Here is a 23714-nt window from a genome sequence, read left to right as displayed (position 1 = left end):
ACTATGAATTACAAAAACCTATAAAGTAACTTCAAGTTTAGACATTGAATTGAGTTCGTTTTCATTCTGTTTTGCCACATAACTACACAGAGAGATATGAAAAGATTGAAATTTGAATTCTTTGACTTTATAATAATAATCCTGGTATTTGATACAGCGCCTCATCACATCTTCGAGACGTCTCAAAGCGCTTCACAGAATATACTGCAAAGTGAATTGACTGTATATTTGTGGGCGAAATGCGGCAGCCAATTGCACACAGCAATGTCCCACAAACAGTCGTGGATTGAAGTGACCAAATTATTATTGTGTTTTTCTGTGCTGCCTAAATAGCATCAAACCATCCTGACGTAGAAACCAAAACATAGTCAGTGTTTTAAACTGAATGTTTGTATTAACAAATGGGATTGAACAAGGTCAACATTGCCCAAACTTGTTTTGTGTGTTGGGGAGGACAAGTTTGGAGGGCTATGGGGAGAGAGTGGGGGAGTGGGGTTGATCAGGGCTATGGGGAGAGAACAGGGGAGTGAGGTTGATCAGGGCTATGGGGAGAGAGCGGGAGAGTGGGGTTGATCAGGGTTATGGGGAGAGAGTGGGGGAGTGGGGTTGATCAGGGCTATGGGGAGAGTGGGGGAGTGGGGTTGATCAGGGCTATGGGGAGAGAGCGGGGGAGTGGGGTTGATCGGGGCTATGGGGAGAGAGCGGGGGAGTGGGGTTGATCAGGGCTATGGGGAGAGTGGGGGAGTGGGGTTGATCAGGGCTATGGGGAGAGAGCGGGGGAGTGGGGTTGATCGGGGCTATGGGGAGAGTGCGGGGGAGTGGGGTTGATCAGGGCTATGGGGAGAGAGCGGGGGAGTGGGGTTGATCAGGGCTATGGGGAGAGAGTGGGGGAGTGGGGTTGATCAGGGCTATGGGAGAGAGTGGGGGAGTGGGGTTGATCAGGGCTATGGGGAGAGTGCGGGGGAGTGGGGTTGATCAGGGCTATGGGGAGAGATCGGGGGAGTGTGGTTGATCAGGGCTATGGGGGGAGCGCGGGGGAGTGGGGTTGATCAGGGCTATGGGAGAGAGCGGGGGAGTGGGGTTGATCAGGGCTATGGGGAGAGAGTGGGGGAGTGGGGTTGATCAGGGCTATGGGGAGAGAGTGGGGAGTGGGGTTGATCAGGCTATGGGGAGAGTGGGGGAGTGGGGTTGATCAGGGCTATGGGAGAGTGGGGGAGTGGGATTGATCAGGGCTATGGGGAGAGAGTGGGGAGTGGGGTTGATCAGGGCTATGGGGAGAGATCGGGGAGTGTGGTTGATCAGGGCTATGGGGGGAGCGCGGGGGGAGTGGGGTTGATTGGAAGCTCAAAGAGCGGCACAGACACGATGGGCCGAATGGCCTCCTTCTATGCTGTACAATTCTATGATTCTAAGATCTAACCGGTGGATCTTCCTGCCACGACCACTGAATAAAAATAATAATTGTGACTTTAAAAGCATTGTGTTCTTCTGGCCCTTACTATGAACTCTTCCTAACAATCCCTTTTTACTCATCACCAATGTTAGAATTTGTGGCTTTCAGTAACTTATTAACTCTTAAGTTAAACAGTTGGTCAATGGTCTCGATGTTTTAAACTGAATGTTTGTGTTCCATCAAATGGGATTGAACAAGGTCAAAATTGCCCAAACTTGTTTTGTGTCTGGAATGTACGGCTCTCATTCTCAGGACATTTGCAGCGACTGTGTTTTGGTGTCCAACAGGATGGTTTGGTACTGTTTAGGCAGCGCAGAAAGTCAAAGAATTCAAATTCAAATGCTCCTGCCAATCCACTGACTGACATGTGAGCATAAAAAGGAACCATAAAATTCACATAAGTCTGATCTGTATAAATCGCATAATCGCTAAGTCGTACGTTTGCCCAAGTCCAGGTCAAGAGTTTATATTCTATATAAGTTTGACATAACTCCAACTTTGCATAAGTCATAGTAAATATCTGGTGCCATCTGATAGGGCTGAGGTTTAATATATTATCCTTTCAGTGTAAAGTTGGGTGGAATATAGCCTGAAGTGATAGGTACAATGATAACCTCTGGACTCCACCGATCAAAAGGTTCCTCGGTGTGAAACCCTTTACAATATCTGCCAACATTGCCATTGTCAGACTGTTGGAAATGGTGAGAATTTCTGGAAAAAATGTTGATCTTTAAGTTAAATTAATAATCCAATTTTGAGCAAAATTTTATTTACAGAATCCTCATAAGAATTTAACATCTTAAATCCACAGCTTGGACACCATAAAAGCAGGTTTTCATGAGAGTACAGACTGACAAGAAAGAATGCAATGGCAATTTATTTATATACCTTTGTCCTCATGTTTTAATTGCACAGTCACTACACTTTACAGTATATCCCATGAAGCACTTTGAGGCATTCTTCCAACGAGAAAAGCTGTATCAAACGCAAGGATTATTATTTATTATGACGTTTGATGATTTGGTTATAATTCACCTTGCAGTAGTAAAGACACACAATGATTCTTAAGGTCAATGCTGGAAAACCTTCTCAGTTGCCTATCTGTTACGCAGTATTAATGTGTATAAATACAGGATTTCATACAATCACAACAGATAACTGGTTTGAAAGGAAGACAGGATGTGCATACTGGTACAATGTTATACAATCTTCATGTTCTTCTAAACTCCTGACGATCATGTTGGGCATCATATAAATCTCACTAAGTTGAGTGTTGATTCTTTCAAGGACAAATGAGATAGATTTCTGTTAGGAATTACTATCTCAGGACACATTAAACACGGCATGTCAAGCGACTGCCAGGATGGTGGAAGGCAAACTGGATGGACCTTGGTCTTGTTTTGTCGGCAAAATGTTTGTGTGGTTGAGAATTTGAAAGTCTGAAGTTAATAATACCCAAGGCAATTCTTGTTTTCATAGGCCACCTTCCCTCTGACAATCACACACTGGATGAGCTCCTGATGGGCTCCGAACTGGTATATCAAGTGCTCCCATCTGAAATCAAGGATGGCAATGCTGCTGAATGTGCAGTTTGCTGTCATGTTTATAAGCTTTTTAAACCATTTAAAAAAAAACGTTTCAATGGAATAAGCATTTAACAGGTCTCCCGGCCAATCAATTCCACTTTGAGGCAAATGCACAGTAGTTCCATCAATCAATAATTTACAACAGTTTAATCATCTATTGTTTACGCAGCAGCAGCAACAACAACAACAACAGCAACTTGGATTTACATAGCGCCCCACACCTGGACGGCGTCTCAGAGCTTCACAGCAACGGATCCCGGGACCGAGCCAGGGGGAGAGGGAGGAGCCAGGGAGGGGAGGAGCCATGGGAGGGGAGGAACCAGGGGAGGGGAGGAGCCAGGGGAGGGGGAGGGGCCAGGGAGGGAGAGGGGGAGGGGAGGAGCCAGGGGAGGGGGAGGAGCCAGAGAGGGGAGGGGCCAGGGAGGGGAGGAGCCATGGGAGGGGAGGAGCCAGGGGAGGGGGAGGGGCCAGGGAGGGAGGGGGAGGAAGGTGACCAAAGGTGCGGTCGAGAAGAAAGGTCTTCAGCCGAGACCTGAGAATAGGAAGAGAGGGGACGAGGGGAAGGGAGTGAGGAAGGCAGTTCCAGAGCCTCGGGGCACAGGGGCTGAAGGCACGGCCACCGAGGGGGGGGCGGAGGACTCGGGGACGAGGAGGAGGTCAGACCTGAGGAACGAAGGCAACGGGTAATGTGCTGAGGAGAGAGGAGGTCAGAGAGGTCGGGGAGTGCAGAGGAGTGCAGGGACTTGAATACGAGGTGAGGATCTTGAAATGGATCCTCTCTGGGACAGGAGCCGGTGCAGTCTGACCAGGACTGGGGGGATCGGGGAGCGGGGTTTGGGGGTGGGGGGGAGGGCCAGGACTGGGGGAGCGGGGTTTGGGGTGTGGGGGAGGGCAAGGACTGGGGGGATCGGGGAGTGGGGGTGTGGGGGAGGGCCAGGACTGGGGGGAGCGGGGTTTGGGGTGTGGGGGAGGGCCAGGACTGGGGGGATCGGGGAGCGGGGTTTGGGGGTGGGGGGGAGGGCCAGGACTGGGGGGATCGGGGAGCGGGTTTTGTGGGTGGGGGGGGAGGGCCAGGACTGGGGGGGATCGGGGAGCGGGGTTTGGGGGTGGGGGGGAGAGCGAGGACTGGGGGGATCGGGGTTTGGGGGTGGGGGGGAGGGCCAGGACTGGGGGGATCGGGGAGCGGGGTTGGGGGTGGGGGGGAGAGCGAGGACTGGGGGGATCGGGGTTTGGGGTGGGGGGGAGGGCCAGGACGGGGGGATCGGGGAGCAGGGTTTGGGGGTGGGGGGGAGGGCCAGGACTGGGGGGATCGGGGATCGGGGTTTGGGGGTGGGGGGAGGGCCAGGACTGGGGGGATCGGGGAGCGGAGTTTGGGGGTGGGGGGGAGGGCCAGGACTGGGGTGATCGGGGAGCGGAGTTTGGGGATGGGGGGGAGGGCCAGGACTGGGGGGATCGGGGAGCGGGGTTTGGGGTGGGGGGGAGGGCCAGGACTGGGGGAGCGGGGAGCGGGGTTTGGTGCGGGTGAGAATGCGGGCGGCAGAGTTCTGGATGATGTGGGCTGTATGGATGGTAGTGGAGGGGAGACCGGTGAGGAGGGCATTAGAGTAGTGCAGCCGAGAGGTGACAAAGGCCTGGACCAGAGTTTCATTGGCTTTTGGGGAGAGATATTGGCGGAGACGAGTGATGCATCAGAGGTGGAAGAAGGCGGTGCTGGTGAGGGACCGGGTGTGGGGGAGGAAGGATAATTGGGGGTCGAACCTGACGCCTAAGTTGCGTATGGGTTTGGAGAGTTTTAGGGGGAGGTCGGGTTGGTGGAGGAGGTGAGAACCATGTGATTTTAGACGTTGACTGGAGCTGGTGAGTAGGAACCCGGGTGTTAGTCAATTGGCGGATCACATTCTGGGGGTAATAATCCCTTCAAACAAATATTATAAAAATGTTGTCACTCAATCCACTACTGTCTGTGGGACGCGGCTGTACACAATTGGCTGCTGCGTTCCGCCCACAAAATATACAGTCACTACACTGTACAGTATATTCTGTGAAGCGCTTTCAGGTGCCTCAACAACGTGATAATAATAATAATCACGTGGTAACATCCCAGAGCGCCTGACAGTCTGAGTCCGAGCGAGGGGGAGAGCGAGGGGAAGAGGGAGGGGGGAGGTGACCATAAACACAATCAAAAAGTAAGGCAGCATTTGAAGGTGGGGAGGGAGGGAGGGAGGTGGAGGGAGGGAGTGAGAGAGTTGCAGAGTTTCAGGGCGCAGTGGCTCATTACGTACCTTGGTGAGTTAATGATGATGAGGTCTCCTCGTTTGCCCACCTCCAGAGAGCCGTGGGTTTGAGATCTACCCAGAGAGTAAGCTGCATTGATAGTGGCCGCAGCCAAAGCTTCACTCATGGACATTTTCATGTTGACACACGCCATGTGCATGATCATCGGCTACAGGGGAGAAAATGCTTCAGTCATCATCACCAACAACGACGACACTTACACAGAACCTTTCACATCAGGAGGACGTTCCAAGGTGCTGGACCCGAGCCGGGGGTTGGGATCAGGAGGGGTGGAGGGCAGGGAGGGTGGGGATAGGAGGGTGGCCGAAGGAGCAGTTGAAGAGGAGGGTCTTGGGACATGCCTTGAAGGAGGCGAGGGAGGGAGCGAGGCAAAGTGACTATAGGATGGAGTTCTAGGTGAACAGAGGAAACTTGTGTAAGGTTTCGCCCTGACCCACCCAGGAATCGAACCCTGCTCCAATCAAACCAGTCAAACAGTCTCAATAAATTAATGAATGGACTCACCATGGAGAAACAGTACGCATTGGGATTGAAGTCACTGCCCAGAGCGACTATCACACCAGCTTCAAGCATGTCCCTGGCTCGGGGAGATTTAAGCCTGAACATTAAAACAGATCAGATATTAGGTTAGTCAATCTGAAAACAGGTTAGCATGTACAGGTCAGTACATGTGGAGTCCTGTAGAGTATTGGTTACAGCACTTGCCTCGCAAGCAAGTGAGAGGACCTGGGTTTGATTGCCGTGCAGGACGATACCTTAGGCAAGTTTCCTTACTCCACACGCCTCTGTTTACCAGCGGTAAGTAGGAACCCGGTTATTAGTTGCTTGGTGGATTGCTTTCCCCTCTGGTTCTTTTGTCCTGTTGCTAAAATAAACCTTATATTTGTTTCAGTCGGTTGTGAGCAATTAATCAATAATGAAAAGCCCCCAAAATACTCAACGTCAGCAAAATACGCTGGCTAGTATATCCTCACCTCTAACCCACATCTGTCCGTCTGCAAAAACAAAATGGACAAATTCCTAGTAACTGATTATCTCATACAAACAGCAGTTTCAGTCTAACACACACAGCCACTCAAGTCAGAATCGTCAATGAGTTGAAGACGTCTTTAAACTCCAGAAATAATGATTACATCATGTCACATCCTCTCCTAGTCCAGCTCTAAATGTTAGGAAGTGAATGAATGCTGTAGTTTAGTGGTTAGAGCACTCGCTTCGCAAGCGAGAGGGTTCAATTCCCAGTCGGGGCGAAACCTTAGGCAAGTTTCCTTACTCCACACGCCTCTGTTCACCAGAAGTAAGTAGGAACCCGGCTGTTGGTCGATTGGCAGATCGCTTTCGGGGGTAACAAACCCTTCAAAAAAAATTGGGTCCCTCAAACCACGGCCGATTGTGGAAATGTTGTGTATAATTCATCAACATATTTCAAGTTAAGATATTTTATTACCTCAAAATATAGGCAGTTGTTGGCAGGAGGACAGCGGATGACTTTGCAATGGCCATGTCATTAATGCCATCATCACTCACTTCCTCCAGGTGACTGATCGCCAGAGCTTTCAGTTTAGCACCGAGCTGTTTGGGGAATAAAGTGCATTTATAGCAGGACCTTCCATACTGACCTATGGTTTTGTTTGCTGATTTAACAGGAAAATGTTCAGTTATCTATCAGGAAAAGGAGTTATCCCACAGTCCCTTCACCTCGCTCCCTCTCTCGCCTCCTTCAAGACCCTCCTCTTCAACCGTGCCTTCGGTCACCCTCCTACACTCCACCCTCCCCACCTCCTGATCCCAACCCCCAGCTCAGGTCCAAATCCCTGGCTGTCCAGCACCTTGGGACGTCCTCCTGACATGAAAGGTGCCGTGTAAACGTCATGTGTTGTTGGTGGTGTTGCTTAACGTGACCCATGTTACCTCTCCTGCTTTCATTGGATGGAGCTCGTCACCATGAAAGTTAATGTGAAGTCCCATCTCTTTGCCGGCCTGGAGAATGGTGCTGGTAGATTCCAGGTCAAACACTCCCTTCTCACAGAAAACATCGATGTTGTCGATGTGAACTTCCCCTTTCAGCATCAACTGCTTCAGCTTGGGAAGCTGGGTGTTGGTTATGTCATGCACTGTTTCTTCTACAGTTTTCCCTCTGAGAAAGAAATCACAGTTTGACTGGTTCACTCACAAAACACACAGTCACTACACTTTACAGTGTATTCTGTGAAGCGCTTTAGAGACGTCTCGATGACGTAATAAGCCGCTATATCGAATGCAAGGATTATTATGATTATAAACAAAAAGTGTGTTTACTTGGGGATGGAATGACCGCCACAGTATGTGGAAGAGATATCGATATCGAGTTCCCTTCGAGCACGGTCAATCACTCTCAGCATTTTGGTTTCCGTCTCCAGGTTTAAGCCGTAGCCACTTTTACACTCGACCAGAGTGCTTCCTGCCCTGATCATGCGCTGCAGACGTTTCTTCAAACACTCAAACAGTTCCTCCTCGGACGCCTTTCTGGTATGTTCCACAGTGAAATGTATCCCTCCCCCAGCATTGTGGATCTCCATGTAGGAAGCACCCGCCAGCTTGTACAATTACAAAGGTTTAGAGCTCAGTTATAGCAGTTCACATACATGTGGCTCCTTCAAGGTCCATCTCAAGACCCTCCTCTTCGACAGTGATAAGGCGCTATATAATAATAATTACGCTATTATCAAATGCAAGGATTATTATTATTCTAAAGGTTTTTTTCAATTGTTTTGTCATTATCCATTAAGCTATTGTAGGGTTATGTATGTATTATTACCTTCATTGCAAATTCATGAACCCTATCACCAACCCAAACGGGATGAGTGTGTGCATCTACAAGACCTAGAAAAAAACAAACCGATAAAACAACTCGATCAGCGTAAGTAAGAAGGGACTTATCTTGACTTCAAAGTAAAACAAAAATAGTATCAAAAGCCTCAATCAGACCATTTCTGTAAGTAAGCAAAAGTCAACAAAATAAAATCGGTCATTCACTTCATGGCTGTTTGAGTGGAAATTGGCTGCTGTGTTTCGCCCACAAAACACAGTCACACCACTGTTCAGTAAATGCTTTGAAGCACTTTGGGACATCCTCCTGACGTGACAGGCGCTTTATTAAAGGACTGTGGAATGGAGTTCCAGGGGATATGGGCAGAGAGGCTGAAGGCTTGACCGTCACTGGTGGATTGGGGGACATGGAGCAGGCCGGAGCCCGCTGAGCAGGGGGAGCGGACAGGTTGATATGGAGATAGCGGGTCAGGGAGGAGTAACTTGAGTGAAACGCACCTGGAAGCACACACATGCCAGAAGCATCAATTACTCGATCAAACACTGTGTCCTGATATTGAGACTGGATGGCATCTACAGTACCTACAGCCTCAATCAGACCATTTCTGTAGGAAAAAGTTAAACACAGTCACACATTGTAACTAGAAGACATTGTGGAGTCTTGCAGCTTCACAAGCGAGAGGACCCAGGTTCGATTCCCGGGCACTTTAAACAAGTTTCCTTACCCCACATGCCTCTGTTTACCAGCAGTCAGTAGAAACCCAGTTGTTAGTCAATCGGCAGATCGCATTCCATCAAAAATCCCTCATAAAAATGTGGTCACTCAATCTACATTTTGTTTGTTTATATATAGTTTGTAGGGCACTGCTGTGCGCAATTGGCTGTTGTGTTTTGCCCACAAAATACACAGTCAATTCACTTTACAGTATATTCTGCGCAGAGTTATATCAAATGCAAGGATTATTATTATTATAATGTGTTTATATGTCACACCGTGTGGAGAGATTACTGATAGTTTGTTTACAGAGGAAGATTTCAGAAAACAAGCAAACCAAAGTGAATACCAACAAAATAATAATAATATGATAATAATCCTTGCATCTGACATTGTCGAGAAAACTCAAATCACTTCACAGAATATAATTTAAAGTGGACTGACTGTGTTTTTGTGGGCGAAAAGCATTTTATAAAATTATATCAATTAGAAATTAAATAAAAATACATTTAGAAGTAATAATAATAATAATCCTTGCATTTGATACAGCGCCTTATCGCGTCTTTGAGACGTCTCAAAGCGCTTCACAGAATATAGTGTGAAGTGAGTTGACTGTATACTGTGGGCGAAATCGGCAGCAAATTGCGCACAGCAGCGCCCCCACAAATGTCTCTCCCTTTCATCTGTCCTGTACAATTGAGAAATACAGAGGTAATTGATGATGGCTGCAGCAAATGGAGACAGACTCACAAAGTGAAACGATTTAGACAGTCTGACTTTGTTACATTAAAAAGCAATTTAAAATATACTTTTTTGGCAGTTATATTCCTTCCGGTTATATTTTCAAAGGCACTGTTTTTTTTTAAAAGTGTAACAAAGGCTCATTTTTACTTTAGTCGTTACTGGACCCTCAAACTATTGCAGTTAGATTGTGAATGTTCCCAAATTTAAAGAGCACTTCAGTATTTGAATGATACAACTGATCAGTGATTAATCAGCGCTACAAATAAACAATACATTATTTTCGCAAAACAAATGCATCACTAAGATTACGGAATGAGTTCTGCATTTTTAATGTTAAACTTCTTGACCGTAATGTGTAGCTTTTAAACAAAAACTCTTTACCAAACTGTAACTGAGTAACGGCAATTGCTCGGAAAACATTCCCACACAGACATGAGGCACCACAGTAATAATTGGAAAACATTTTACCCCAGAGATCGAACACACACAGTACTTACCTTCCAATCACTAAACTGGCATCGTGAAGGACTGCGAGATCCTGCATCGCTTTTCTTGTTAAGTATTTCTCGCCATTGTTACACACAAGGACAACTTGCTGAGCATTTTGAACCAGAATTCCGGATTGCCTCGACATTGCAACTGAGATGGAGACTCTGGACTGTTCTCTCGCTCAGCACAGTGAGCAGCTGAGCATTTGGGGGACAATTTTTTTTTATCTCTGTCCTTGAGCAAACAACCTGCAACACAGTCGCTGGGTTTCTACATCCGCAACTCACAATAAGCCGTTTGCTTCCACTTATCATTTGATTGAATAACACTGCACTGTTAATGAACTGGGGATTTCTACACAGTAACTCATTAACATATTCATTAACCTACTTGAACCCTTTGAAACTTCCATGGATTTGCTACGACATTGGTTATATTTTGTTTATGGAGTCCTGTAGCTCAGTGGTTAGAGCACTCGTCTCACAAGTGAGAGACATGGGTTTGATTCCCGGGCAGAGCGGAACCTCAGACAGGTTTCCTTACTCCGCACGCCTCTGTTTATCCAGCAGTACGTAGGAACCCGGTTGTTAGTTGATTGCATCTTTTCTATAGAAAAATGATTTGCCTGGAAGCAAAAGGATGGCCCCCCCGTCCCCTCCCCTCCCAATCCAATAGCATTGCTTTTATCTGCCCTTCAGATGAGACATTTCCTTACATCGCAGGCCTCTGTTTACCAACAACAACAACAAGATTGCATCTATAGAGCACCTTTCACGTCGGGAGGACGTCCCTGTTTACCAGCAGTAAATAGGAACCCACTTGTTAGTCGATTGGCAAATTGCTTTCTGGGCTTAGTAATCGCTTGAAAAACAAATTTGGTCATTGAACCCACACTGCTGTGCACAATGTGCTGCCTCGTTTTGCCCACAACATACAGTCAATTCATATTACAGTATATTCTGTGAAGTGCTTTGAGACGTCTCAATGATGTGATAAGGCGCATATATGTATTTATTAATTACAAAACTGAGACTCTAATTAAACACTGCATTGTTCATAACCACAAAGCAAAACTAATTTGTGGTCCTATTTGCTACAGAAAGACCATGTTTTAGAAATTGCAGAAAACCAGCATCCAAATTAAGACCAAAATGTCATAACTTTGCACTCTTCTGGGCATTTGTTGTGTTTTATTGTTCTCAAATTTTAAGAAAAAAATAATAATAATAATCCTCGCATTTGATATAATAATAATAATAATAATTATTGCATTTGATACAACGCTTTTCACGTCGGGAGGACGTCCCAAAGCGCTTCACAGAACACACAGTAAAGTGAATTGACTGTATATTTGTGGGCGAACGCGGCAGCCAATTGCGCACAGCAATGTCCCACAAACAGTCGTAGATTGAAAATGACCAATTTGTTATTGTTTTTGGTTTTGGAGGGATTATTATTAGGCTCTGTGTGGAGTAAGGAAACTTGCCCAAGGTTTCGCCCTCTGCCTGGAATTGAACTCAGGTCTCTCACTTGCAAAGCGAGTGCTCTAACCACTGAGCTACAGGACTCCACAGTGCATTATAGCGCATTATCACAGTCATTGAGACGTCTCAAAGCTCTTCACAGGACACACTGTAAAGCGAATGGACTTTATATGGTCTAAGACCAAGTGTGACACACACCTGCCTCCCCTCACCTGTGTGTGACACACCTGGTGGCCCCTCCCCCTCCTCTCCGGGTTGTTTTGATTCTAAATGTAACTGTGTGGGTCGGGCTCTGTGATTGAAACCAATCAGATCGGCTGTTCCTCACCTGTCCAACCGTTTGTCTTCTAACGTTGGGTCGGATTGTCTGGATTATTGAGGCTGGAGAGGTGCCAGGTGTGTGTGTGTGAGTGTGTGTCCCACTGTAACCAGCTGTTACCTGGGTTAGTTCTCTGTCCTTCCTCCCCACACTGTGTCCCGTAGCTCAGCGGTTAGAGCACTCGCCTCGCGAGCGAGCGAGAGGACCCGGGTTCGATTCCCGGGCAGAGCAACACCTTGGACAAGTTTCCTCTGTTTACAGCGGTGAGTAGGAACCTGGTTGTTAGTCGCTTGAGGATCACTTTCCAGGAATCATAATCCCTTCAAAATAATAATAATGTGGTCCCTCAATCCTGTTTGTGGGACGCTGCTGTGCACAATTGGCTGCTGCGTTTCGCCCACAAAAACACAGTCACTACACTTTTCAGTATATTCTGTGAAGCGCTTTGAGGTGTCTTTACAATTCGTTTGAGACATCTGGTCAGATGCACCATCCTGTATGTATTAAGTGGAATAATATTTATGCACTTATTTAACCAGAAATCAGATAAAGTCATGGCAACTGGTGTGGCTGTAAACTCACCATCTCGAACACCTGTGAAAAACAGCAGATTTCCAAGTAAGTGTTTCTTATTAATGACTATTACTCTTTAATCGGATAAAATGGGGAGACGGGGGTGGCGGGGGGTGTGGAGTGGCGGGGAGAAGGTTTAAAATGGAAGGTTTAACACACACCTAATTATTTTTAAAAGGTCTAAACCAGTTGCGACAAACGGGAACTACACTGACAAGACAGAAGATTAAGAGCAAATCTGACACTGCAGGTAAGTTACTTAACTCCCTTACAGGGTATTGTATCTGTAGTGTGTACATGTTTATAGTAATAATAATCCTTGTATTTGATACAGCCTTATCATGTCTCAAAGCGCTTCACAGAATATACTGTAAAGTGAATTGACTGTATACTTTGTGGGTGAAATGCAGCAGCCAATTGCGCACAGAAGTGTCCCACAAACAGTCGTGGACTGAGTGTTCAAATTATTTTTTTTTGGAGGGATCATTATCCACCAATTGACTAACAACCAGGTCCCTACTTACTGCCAGTAAACAGAGGCGTGTGGAGTTAGGAAACATTATTATTACACTTTTGCTGTCACTGGATAAATCTTATTGAAAATAGTAACAATCATCGTTATTTATTCTTATTTTATTAGTAGTAAAATTGTATTATTGGTGATAAATGTATTTATTTTTCCATTTATAATTTTTGTCCACAAAATACAGTCACTACGCTTTACAGTATATTCTGTGAAGAGCTTTGAGACGTCTTAAAGACATGATAAGGCACCATATCAAATGCAAGGATTAGTATTATATATTATTTATTGTTGTTATAATAATTATTAATAATAAAAGGATTGCTATTATTATTATTATACTGTAGCCCCTTCCTTTGTATTCTTTATAATTCTGATAATCTATTGACTGAGAAGTTTCCCCCTTCCTCCCCCCTCTACACACAGAACAAAGTGATGTAAAGGTGTGTGTCAATCCCTTTTCCTGGCACTCGGACATAGATGTGCGCAAATTCCAGCAACAAATGAAGGAAAAGGTAAATTCTTGGTCATCTTCAGTTACTAGTAGATAGCAAGGCCACGTCGGGAGTTTCAGTGAAGGTTAATTACCCTTTGGGCCGTAACTGTCATATGACACCTACACATACAGTCACTACACTTAAGAGGAATCGCTGTAAAAGAGCTTTGAAACCAGTTCACAAAAGGCCAGTGGGAATCTTTAACTCTCTCTCTCCCCCCAAAAGGCTGTGGATTTTGGATCCATACACATTGTCCAGACTGAGGGAGAGATGTTTGTTAGTTCAGGTGATCAAGGGATACGGGGCAAAGGTGGGTAACTGGAGTTGAGATACAGATGAGCCATGATCTTAAAGAATGGCGGAACAGGCTCGAGGGGCTGAATGGCCTCCTCCTGTTCCATCCCCACAATACTGCCAACCTCCACTTCAATACCAACAAATCCTGGCCCTTGTCACCTCCAGACTCGAGTTCTTCAATACCCTCCTCACTGGCATTCTCAGCTCTAGTCTCCAGTAGATCCAAATGGTCACAACCTTTTTATAATTATTATAACGCATTTCACTCGCAAAATACACAGATAATCCACGTTACAATATGTTCTGTGAAGCGGGTAATTGGCAGGTAATTTGCTTTTCCCCCACTCCCCCACCCGCTGCCTCCGCTCAGCTGGCTCGTCCCTGGTACCCTCCGTTCCACCATCGGTGGCCGCGCTTTCAGCTACTCCGCCCCGAAACTCCGGACCTCCCTCCCTCCCTCCCTGCGCCTTGCCCCCTCCTTCCCCATCTTCAGGTCGCGCCTGAAGACCTTCCTCTTTGACCGTGGCTATGGTCACCTCTTCCTCCCCCCCTCGACTTGGTGTCGTGCTCCGCCACTGTCCAGCGCTCTGTGTGACGGGCGCTGTGTAAGTGTGAGGTGTTGGACTGTTTTCACTTTTAGGAGAAGATAAACATGAGAAATCTGCCGGTTCACTCGAAAACCACAAAGATATCAAGAAGAAGAGGCCAGACTGGTGAGATCCGCAGACGTGTTCTCCCGTCTGTCAAAGAGAAGGAAAGCCCCACCCAGAGGCAAGCTTGTTTGTCAATGCATTTGGCTCCGGGTAAGAGATTACAACAACAACAACAACAGCAGTAACAACAACAACAACAACAACACATGGCACCTTTCACGTTGGGAGGATGTCCCAAAGCGCTGGACGTCAGGGATTTGGTCAGGGATTTGGTCAGGGATTTGGATCTGAGCTGGGGGTTGTGATCAGGTGTAGGGCAGGGAGGGTGGGGAGGGTGGGGAGGGTGGGGTAGGAGGGTGCCTGAAGGCATGGTCGAAAAGGAGGGTCTTGAAGGAGGCCCCATTACTACTAATACTATTGCTATCATGACAACAACAACTTGTATTTACACAGCGCCCATCACACAGGGCAGAATCCCAGAGATTATCATCATTATTACTATTTAGTACTAAAAAGCTTATGATTATTCCCAAAAAAATTATATGTAAAAATGATTTTTTAAAACACTAATATATTCAGCACAGGGTGGAAAACGATATGAAAATACATCCAAAATAATCTTTAATTTTCAACAGGTTTGCCCAGAGACACAGAGCGAATCAAAGACTACATTTCTAGAAATCGACAACTATTCTTGCTGGAGGTACAAATATGTTCCCACTGAAAAAATTATAGTTTGATGGATTGTGGAGTCCTGTAGTTTAGGATTCCGTTTGTTGGTGGATCGCTTTCCAGCGGTAATAATCCCTTCAAAAAAATGTTTTTTCTATAATAGGGTTGAAATTTCATGACTGTATATTAGTATAATCACTATACATTGGCCTCAATTTCTTAATTAATCCAAACTGCTGTTGTTTCTGTATGTAGTACACAACAACCCTTAATAAAAGCCTCATCGAAAATATGATAAAAACATCAGCTTCTGAAGAAAAGAAAATGGTGCAAGATGAGAAATACATCAAGGAGTACAAGGATAAGGTGGAGGCGTTCTTGAGCAAAAATGAGAAGAATAGAGCTGAAGCATTTATCAGGTAGATCGGGTTATAATAATAATAATATTAGCAACAAAACAAAATTACACTTGTATAGAACTTTTCATGTTGGGAGGAAGTCCCAAGGAATAATAATCCGTGCATTTTATATACAGCGCCTTATCATGTCATCGAGACGTCTCAAAACTTTTAGCAGAATATACTGTAAAGTGAATTGATTGTGAATTTGGGGGCGAAATTGCACACAGCAGTGAGTGTCCCACAACAGTCGTGGATTGAGTGACTAAATTATTATCAATTTCCAAAAAAATTGAACCGATTATTACCCCCAGGAAAGCGATCCTCCAATCGACTAACAACCGGGTTCCTACTTACTGCTGAGTAAACAGAGGCATGTGAAGTAAGGAAACTTGCCTAAGGTTTTGTCCACTGTCATAAAGCTGTCATACTTTAAGTCACCCATTCAATTTGTTCAGATCTTTATTTCTGTTTTATATTTTATTTCTTTCAGAGCAGAAGAAGCGACTAAAGCTCGACTTCAGAAAGTTGCCGAAATAAAGAACATTTCTATCGAAATTATGAAAATTAGAAGGTAAGTTAAATATATTAGAAAAATAATCATTTGATACAGCACCTTATCACGTCACTGAGGTTTCACTCCGTCCGGGAATAAATACAGTGATGTGATGTTATTATGGTTGTATTTTTGTGTTGTGATTTGTTCAATAATACTGCATGAATAATAAACAGAGAAATTAATTATTATGTGGAGTCCTGTAGCTCAGTGGTTAGAGCCCTCGCCTCGTAAACAAGACGACCTGGGTTTGATTCCCGGGCAGGACAAAACCTTAGGCAAGTTTCCTTACTCCACACACCTGTTTACCTCGTGGTAAGTAGGAACTTGGTTGTCATGCGATTGGCGGATCGCTTTTCTGGGGTAAATAATCTCTTCAAAAATAAAATAAATAATAATTCATGACTGCTTGTGGGACGCTGCTGTGCTCCATCGGCTGCTGTGTTTTGCCCACAAAACATACAGTTAATTCACTTTACAGTATATTCTGTGAAGCGTTTTGAGACGTCTCGAAGATGTGATAATGCGCTGTATGAGATGCAAAGATTATTATTATGTGGGAACAAGGCAGTAGCCGAGTTCAGTTCACATACAGAGCTCTGTGTTTTTTTTATTGTTCAGCTCCATTGCCAAAGAAGAGGACAAGCTGATGGATACTATCGTTTCTAAGAATATTCTTGAAATGCTAACCCCAAAGGAAATGAAAGAGAAGAAAATGAAAGAAAGGTTACAGAAGTCAATAGGTAAAACGAACAAGGACGGAATAAAAGGTTGGTCGTGCTTCTAATGGTACATTATTGACAAATTAGATAGATTTATTTTTGCAAATAATATCTGGGGAAACAGCATATAGTTTGGGACACGTCATTTCAAGCGACTGCCAGGATCTGGTGAAGGAGAACTGGATGGACTTTGGTCTTCTGTCATGATAACAAATGAAAAAGAAATAACAACTTAAATTTAAAAAATAATGTGGTGACTCAATCCCCGGCTGTTTGTGGGGACACTGCTGTGCGCAATTGGCTGCCGCGTTTCACCCAAATATACGAGCAATTCACTTTACAGTATATTCTGTGAAGTGCTTTGAGACATCTTGAAGATGTGATAAGGCGCTGTGTCAACTGGAAGGTTATTATTATTATTGCTCTGAAGCCGGCGCAGACTCGATGGGATGAATGGCCTCCTTCCGTGTCGTCAATATTGCTGATTCTACGATGGAACAAACCGAAGGAAAGATCTGCGGGAAAGTATAGATTGCAATAATTCACTAATCAGTAACTCTCTTCCCCTTACTGTGCAGTTGACTTGGAGACAATTGATACAATCAAAGGAGGATCTGATCCGACCTCAGAGAGAAAACCCCCCACGATTCATCACAGCCTGAGGTCAGGTTCACACAATTAATTATTAACGTAATTGTGCAATTGGCTGCCGCGTTTCACCCACAAAATACACAGTCACTATACTTTACAGTATATTCAGTGAAGCGCTGTGAAACGTCTCGAAGACGTGATAAGGCGCTGTATCAAATGCCAGGATTATTATTACCTATAAGGTGTCCTGTATGGACTACGCAATCAGTCTTACTCTGTAGCCAGAATGAAGACGACTGTATTTTAACACTAAACTAGTGAAGAGTTGTTGGTTGGATTTGGGATGAGGTAAAATTACTTTATTTTTCTCATCAGCGATGCAGCTTCATTGGAGGAAAGACAACAGGAATTCAAATTGGGAAACAAAGAATCTGAATCTGAAGTGGTGAGATAAAATTGAATTCAATTAAATTGAATTAAAGTACAAATTAGATAGATTTCTAGAAAATAATATCTGGGGATACAGTGTATAGCTTGGGACACGACATGTCAAGCGAGTGTCAGGATGGTGGAAGGCAAACTAAATGGACCTTTTTTCTATATTAATGTGTATCGACTTTGTCTCTTCCTCCTTTCTCTTCCACAAGGAGATAATGATCAATATTTTATCTGAAAGTTTTTGGCATTAACCAGGTGTAGGAACCCAGTTGTTCGTTGATTGGCGGATTGCTTTCCGGGGTAATAATCAAAAAATAAAAAAATTATGGCCCCTCAATCCACGACTGTTTGTGGGACACTGCTGTGCGCAATTGGCTGCCGTATTTTGCCCACAAAATATACAGTGAATTCACTTTACAGTATATCCCGTGAAGCGCTTTGAGACGTCTCAAAAACGTGATAAGGCGCTATATTCATATGTTCTTATGAGAGAGAGACTGAGAGAGACTGAGAGAGAGTGTATGAAAGACGCTAGACCAAATGCAAGTATTATTTATTATTATTATATCAAATGCAAAAATTGTTATTATTATTAACTATGACTAACACCTGTATTTCCTGTTTGGCTGTCAGGTGCCAGAGATCTATTTTGAGAGTCCCCAGGAGGTGCTTGACATATTCTACGAGATGGAAGAGCAGACATTGTTGGTTCTTCAATATTACCAGGAATTGGAGGAAGGACTTGACAAAATAAAAGCCGAAAACACCAAAGCACAGAAAATACTGTAAGTGTGACCTTAGTTATTATAATAATAGTAACTCTTGCATTTGATACAGTGCCTTATTGTGTTTTCAAGACGCCTCAAAGCGCTTCACAGAATATACTGTAAAGTGAATTGAGGGCAAAACGTGGCAGCCAATTGCACACAGCAACGTCCCACAAACAGTCATAGATTGAGGGACCAAATTATTATTAATATTTTTTAATTTTTGGGAAGGGATTATTATCCCCGGAAAAGCAATCCGCCAATCGACTAATAATCGGGTTCCTACTGACTGCTGGTGGACAGAGGTGTGTGGAATAAGGAAACTTGACTAAGGTTTCGTCCTGCCCAGGAATCAAACCCAGGTCCTCTCGCTTGCGAGGCGAGTGCTCTAACCAGGACTCTAAACGTAGGTTACTAAGGAGTGATATTACTCTTCAGGAACCATAAAGCAGAATGTCTGAAGTTAGAAGTCGAGGCACTCGAAGCTCAACTCGACAAAGAGAAACAGAAAACCGAACACTTTATACTAAGAGTGAATATGTTCACAGGTCCGGGTTCAGCAGAAGATGAGGTAAACTTTTTCCCCTGCATTCATTGACTATTGCCGTCATGCTGTTGGAAATGTTAATAATAAAAATCTTTGATATGGCACCTTATCACATCGTTGAGGCGTCTCAAAGCGCTTCACAGGATATACTGTAAAGTGTAGTGACCATCTATTTTATGGGTGAAATGTGGGAGCCAATTGCGCACAGCAGCGTCCCACAAACAGTCGTGGCCTGAGTGACCAAATTATTATTATTTTTTATTATTTTTAAGGTGGTATTATTATTCCCCCCATAAATTAGTCATGTAAAGGAACTAAAAAATTAGCTGATGGAACATAGTTTGCACTATGACAGCTGGGGCTAACCAATGAACTTGTCTCTTGTATATTAGATGGTACTCCTGGATGTTTTGAACAAAGCCATCAATAAGTTGTATCAGCAATGCTGCGATTCCAACGTGAACCTCAGCTCAGTACACAAGCTGGCTGGCATTGAGAGCGAGATCAACAAGCTGATGGATCTGATTGAGACTGGTGTACCGGAAAAGACAGAAATTATTAGGAAGCAGAAGCAGAAGGCGATACGAGAGAGGTAGGATATTTCTGTTCTAATCGCTAAATGTTAATAAATGTTTACCTAAGTCTTCCTAAAGAAGTTCAACTCCAGCAAAAAAACAGATGAGCATTTCAGTCCATTTATGTGCAATAGCCTTGGAGCCTCCCTACCTCACTGATCTGCTCTCTTCCCCACTGCACTACCCGCTGCTTCCGCTCGGCTGGCTCCAGCTTCCTGCTTGTCCCTCGTCCCCTCTGCTCCACCATCGGCGCTGCACTTTCAGTCACTAGCCCCCAAAACTCTGGAACTCTCTCCCATATTCCCTCCGTCTCGCCCCCTCCTTCCCCTTTTAGATCATGACTGCAGACCTTCTTCTTCGACCGTGTTTACGGTCACCTCCTCCCTCCCTCCGGCTCCGTGTCAGGCTCCGCCACTGTCAAGCGCTCTGGGACTCTGCCCTGCGTGAGGGGCGCTGTGTAAATACAAGTTGTTGTTATAAATGTTTTTAAAATGACCGCTCCCTCCCTCTAAAGAAACAAACAAACAGACAAAGTCAATGTCCTGAAAGTGCTACATCACAAAAAATAATAATTTGGTCACTCAATCGCACGGCTGTTTGTGGGTCACTGCTGTGTACAATTGGCTGCCGTGTTTCGCCCACAAATGCAGTCAATTCAGTTTACAGTCTATTCTGTGAAGCTTTGAGACGTCTCGAAGATGTGATGAGGGCTGTATCAAATGCAAGGATTATTATTATTATTGCTGTAAGAGCCGGTGCAGACTTGATGGGATGAATCCTAATAGCACATTAGGGAAGATGCCACACTCCATGTGGTCAGGTTTCCTACTGTTCATATCCTACAACCTGAAAGAGCGGTTACCCATCACAGCAGTGATGGCAGAGAGGTTCAGCACTCATACAGGACAGTAACACCTACAGCTCAGGGACCAACAATAGAGGGCGATGAAGATGCTGCATTTCTTGTTCTGCTGTGAAAATCCACTCAACTGATCCACAAAACACGAAGCAACAATAATAATAATCCTGGCATTTGATATCGTGCCTCATCAAGTCGTCGAGACGTCTCAAAGCGCTTCACAGAATAGACGGTAAAGTGTAGTGACTGTATTTTGTGGGCGAAACGTGGCAGCCAATTGCACACAGCAGCGTCCCACAAACAGCCGTGGATTGAAGTGACCAATTTTTTTTTAAAAGATTATTCTTTTCCTACTTACTGCTGGTAAACAGAGGCGTGTGGAGTAAGGAAACTACTGACTAATCCCACTGCCCCCTCTTACCCCATAACCCCCATTTTTCCCTTTCAAGTACCTATCCAATGCCCAACATTTTGCCCTGCCCTGTATCAAACCCATGTCCTCTCACTTGCGAGTGCTCTAACCGCTGAGCTACAGGACACCATTCCAATATATCCTGTGAAGCGCTTTGAGTCGTCTCAACAACATGATAAGGCACTATATAATAACATATATAATATAATAAAATTGGTCACTTCAATCCACGGCTGTTTGTGGGACACTGCTGTGTGCAATTGGCTGCTGCATTTCGCCCACAAAATACGGTTGATTCACTTTACAGTCTATTCTGTGAAGCGCTTTGCGACGTTTAGAAGACATGAAAAGCTCTATATCAAACGCGAGGATTATTATTATTATATCAAATGTAAAGATTATTACTGTTTACAATTTTAAACTTAGATCCTCTTGATCTTCAGTTTTGACGTCGTAAGGCTGTCTAAAAGATTTACTAATAAACACAACTTACATTTATATAGTGCTCTTCACTCTTAAAAGTTTAGGGACTGAATATCTGGTAGCCACTGGTAACAGGTGTGTGCTCTATCCAATTGTTTCCTTAACCTTAGGCAACGTGGTGAAATTCTATCGCAAATAAAAAAGAATCGAGACAGAAAAATGAAAAGGATGTTCGAGAAGAACACTCGAATAGCAAGGAAGACAGTACGTATCTTGGCAGTCAACAAAGACTTAAACAGTTACCAGGCAGTTTCAGTATTTATTCAGTATATTTTCAGTTTTTATTTTATGGTCCGACTCCTCTGCTATTTCTACAACTTTGCTCAGTCTCAGAGGCTTATTTAACTGGCTCTTGGTTGTCGTAACTCCGAATACTGATAGTAATCATAGAATCATAAGAATCTTACAGCACAGGAGGCCATTCGGCCCATCGTGCCTGTGCTGGCTCTTTGAAAAAGCTACAAACTATTCCCACTCCCCGGCTCTTACCCCATAGCCAACAATCTTCCTTTTCACGTCCCTATCCAGTTCCCTTTTGAAAGCTACTATCAAATCTGCTTCCACCAGCCTTTCAATCAGCGCATTCCAGACCGTAACCTAAACGTATTCTTTTTTCCCCCCCAACAGCTGAGTAGAAAACTCATGTACCGTTCAAAACCTCCTGAAAGCCAAGAAAGAGACGAGATAAACATCACAGAGCTGGCCCTTTCTGAACACAGCTTTGAGGATTTTTTTAATATAACACACACTCAGTAAAACGGGCTGTTTTGTTTTTATATTTTGACCAATGTTTCCTGTATCTGTTGATTCTGTTTTATTTAACATTAGTTATCTTGTAATTGCATTCTGTTTATTGATGCAGAAGTCTCAATTTAAAGGGGGAAAAGTATCAAGACTTGTCAGACAATCAACAGTCACATCACTGTTTGTCACCAACAATTTTAATCAGTTTTAGGAAAATTAAAAATTAGAACAGTGAAAGTTGGGACTATAAAAGATGTCACATCTGCTGCAATTCAAAGGTGGTATCCATTGCAGGATTGATGGCACATTTAATCAGATGTAAAGTTCCCCTTGCTCTGCTCATTATTATTATTAAAGCGCTCTGTAACGTGTGTTATACAGTGTGAAGATCGCTATATAAATACAAGTTGTTGTTATTATTTATTATTATTATTCGTCACAAGAGTCAAATTGTACTTGAGGTTTAAGAACAGGTAGATCCTTACTCATCTAATAAGTGTAAGGATGAAATGTTTTCATCGAGTCAATAGCTTCCTGTTGACATTGTACACCGATAAAAGTTGTCGTCACAGATCTGTTAAACGTGTCTTGTTGTGGTTTCAGTTGTTGTCACAATGTGGTACTTTAAACTTAAATGGATAAGCACTGAAATGGGGTGAGGAAGTTTATACTTTTTACTTTTTTTTGTAATACAGTATCTGATGATTCTTATTATTAAAGTGACAAATATGTATCCTGGGACCTGGAACATTCCCAGTTTGGGCATCTATTGCAGGATTGACAGCTGAACAACTAGTCCCACACCGTCACGAGCAACCAAGTGTGACTCTCAAATTCCAAATATTCTATTCTGAGTTTTCACACAAAATGAACTGGGGGGCGGGGGGGGGGGGGGGGGGGGGAGATTTCTTTGATGCAACTTCCTCCAAATCCACTTATAGTTCCAATTCTCGACATTCATAAGCACCTCGTAGTACCTCCTAACACCTTGGGACATCCTCCCGACGTGAAAGGAGCTATAGAAATGTAATTGTGTATTGTATTGGAGTTGACTGGAAAAGTCACTCGTTTCATGCTTTGTTGATGTCTTCAATCAATCTCAATGGCCATGTGCACACAGTCACCAGACTTTACAGTATATCTTGTGGAGCGTTTTGAGACATCTCAAAGACGCGATAAGCGCTGTATCAGATGTGAGTATAATTATTTCTGAACAAACAACAACTCACATTTACACAGCGCCTGTCACAGAGTGCTGGGCAGCGCGGAGCACGACACCGAGCCGGAGGGAGGGGGAGGCAGTTGAAGAGGAAGGTCTTCAGGCGCGACCCGAAGGTGGGGATGGAGGGGGCGAGGTAGATATAACCTCGAAGCCTGTGATAGAAGTACATACCCCATCTTACCTGTAGTTTATGTAGAGAATCCATTAATTTCTAACACATTTTCTCCTTACCAAATAAAATTAAACCAGTTCATAAACCAGGGCTAGATTTCCCCCAACAAAGTAAACAGAT

The 23714-nt window shown here is 44.3% G+C and overlaps 2 protein-coding genes across 2 annotated transcripts; one reads left to right on the top strand and one right to left on the bottom strand.

The window, feature by feature from the left end:
• Nucleotides 1-2332: 2332 nt before the first annotated feature.
• Nucleotides 2333-10426, bottom strand: LOC121851596 (probable imidazolonepropionase). The gene is made up of 9 exons (XM_042345602.1): nucleotides 10099-10426; nucleotides 8641-8747; nucleotides 8132-8196; nucleotides 7633-7910; nucleotides 7246-7471; nucleotides 6782-6906; nucleotides 5839-5932; nucleotides 5322-5482; nucleotides 2333-3007 (listed from the first exon to the last, which is right to left on the bottom strand). Exons 1-9 carry the CDS (start codon nucleotides 10233-10235, stop codon nucleotides 2899-2901), a joined length of 1302 nt encoding a protein of 433 aa, XP_042201536.1. The 5' UTR covers nucleotides 10236-10426; the 3' UTR covers nucleotides 2333-2898.
• A 4654-nt stretch (nucleotides 10427-15080) lies between these two features.
• On the top strand, nucleotides 15081-22227 carry LOC103188909 (coiled-coil domain-containing protein 38). The gene is made up of 11 exons (XM_007909084.2): nucleotides 15081-15139; nucleotides 15364-15527; nucleotides 16000-16080; nucleotides 16684-16832; nucleotides 17363-17447; nucleotides 17751-17820; nucleotides 18447-18598; nucleotides 19019-19151; nucleotides 19520-19719; nucleotides 21567-21660; nucleotides 22084-22227. The coding sequence occupies exons 2-11, from the start codon at nucleotides 15400-15402 to the stop codon at nucleotides 22210-22212; spliced, it is 1221 nt and encodes a 406-aa protein (XP_007907275.2). The 5' UTR covers nucleotides 15081-15139; nucleotides 15364-15399; the 3' UTR covers nucleotides 22213-22227.
• Nucleotides 22228-23714: the final 1487 nt, after the last annotated feature.

This window comes from Callorhinchus milii, unplaced genomic scaffold (assembly GCF_018977255.1).
Source record: "Callorhinchus milii isolate IMCB2004 unplaced genomic scaffold, IMCB_Cmil_1.0 Scaffold67, whole genome shotgun sequence".
Lineage (NCBI taxonomy): Eukaryota > Metazoa > Chordata > Chondrichthyes > Chimaeriformes > Callorhinchidae > Callorhinchus > Callorhinchus milii.
The sequence above is the reverse complement of the archived record's forward strand: the minus strand, read 5'-3'. Positions and strand labels throughout refer to the sequence as shown.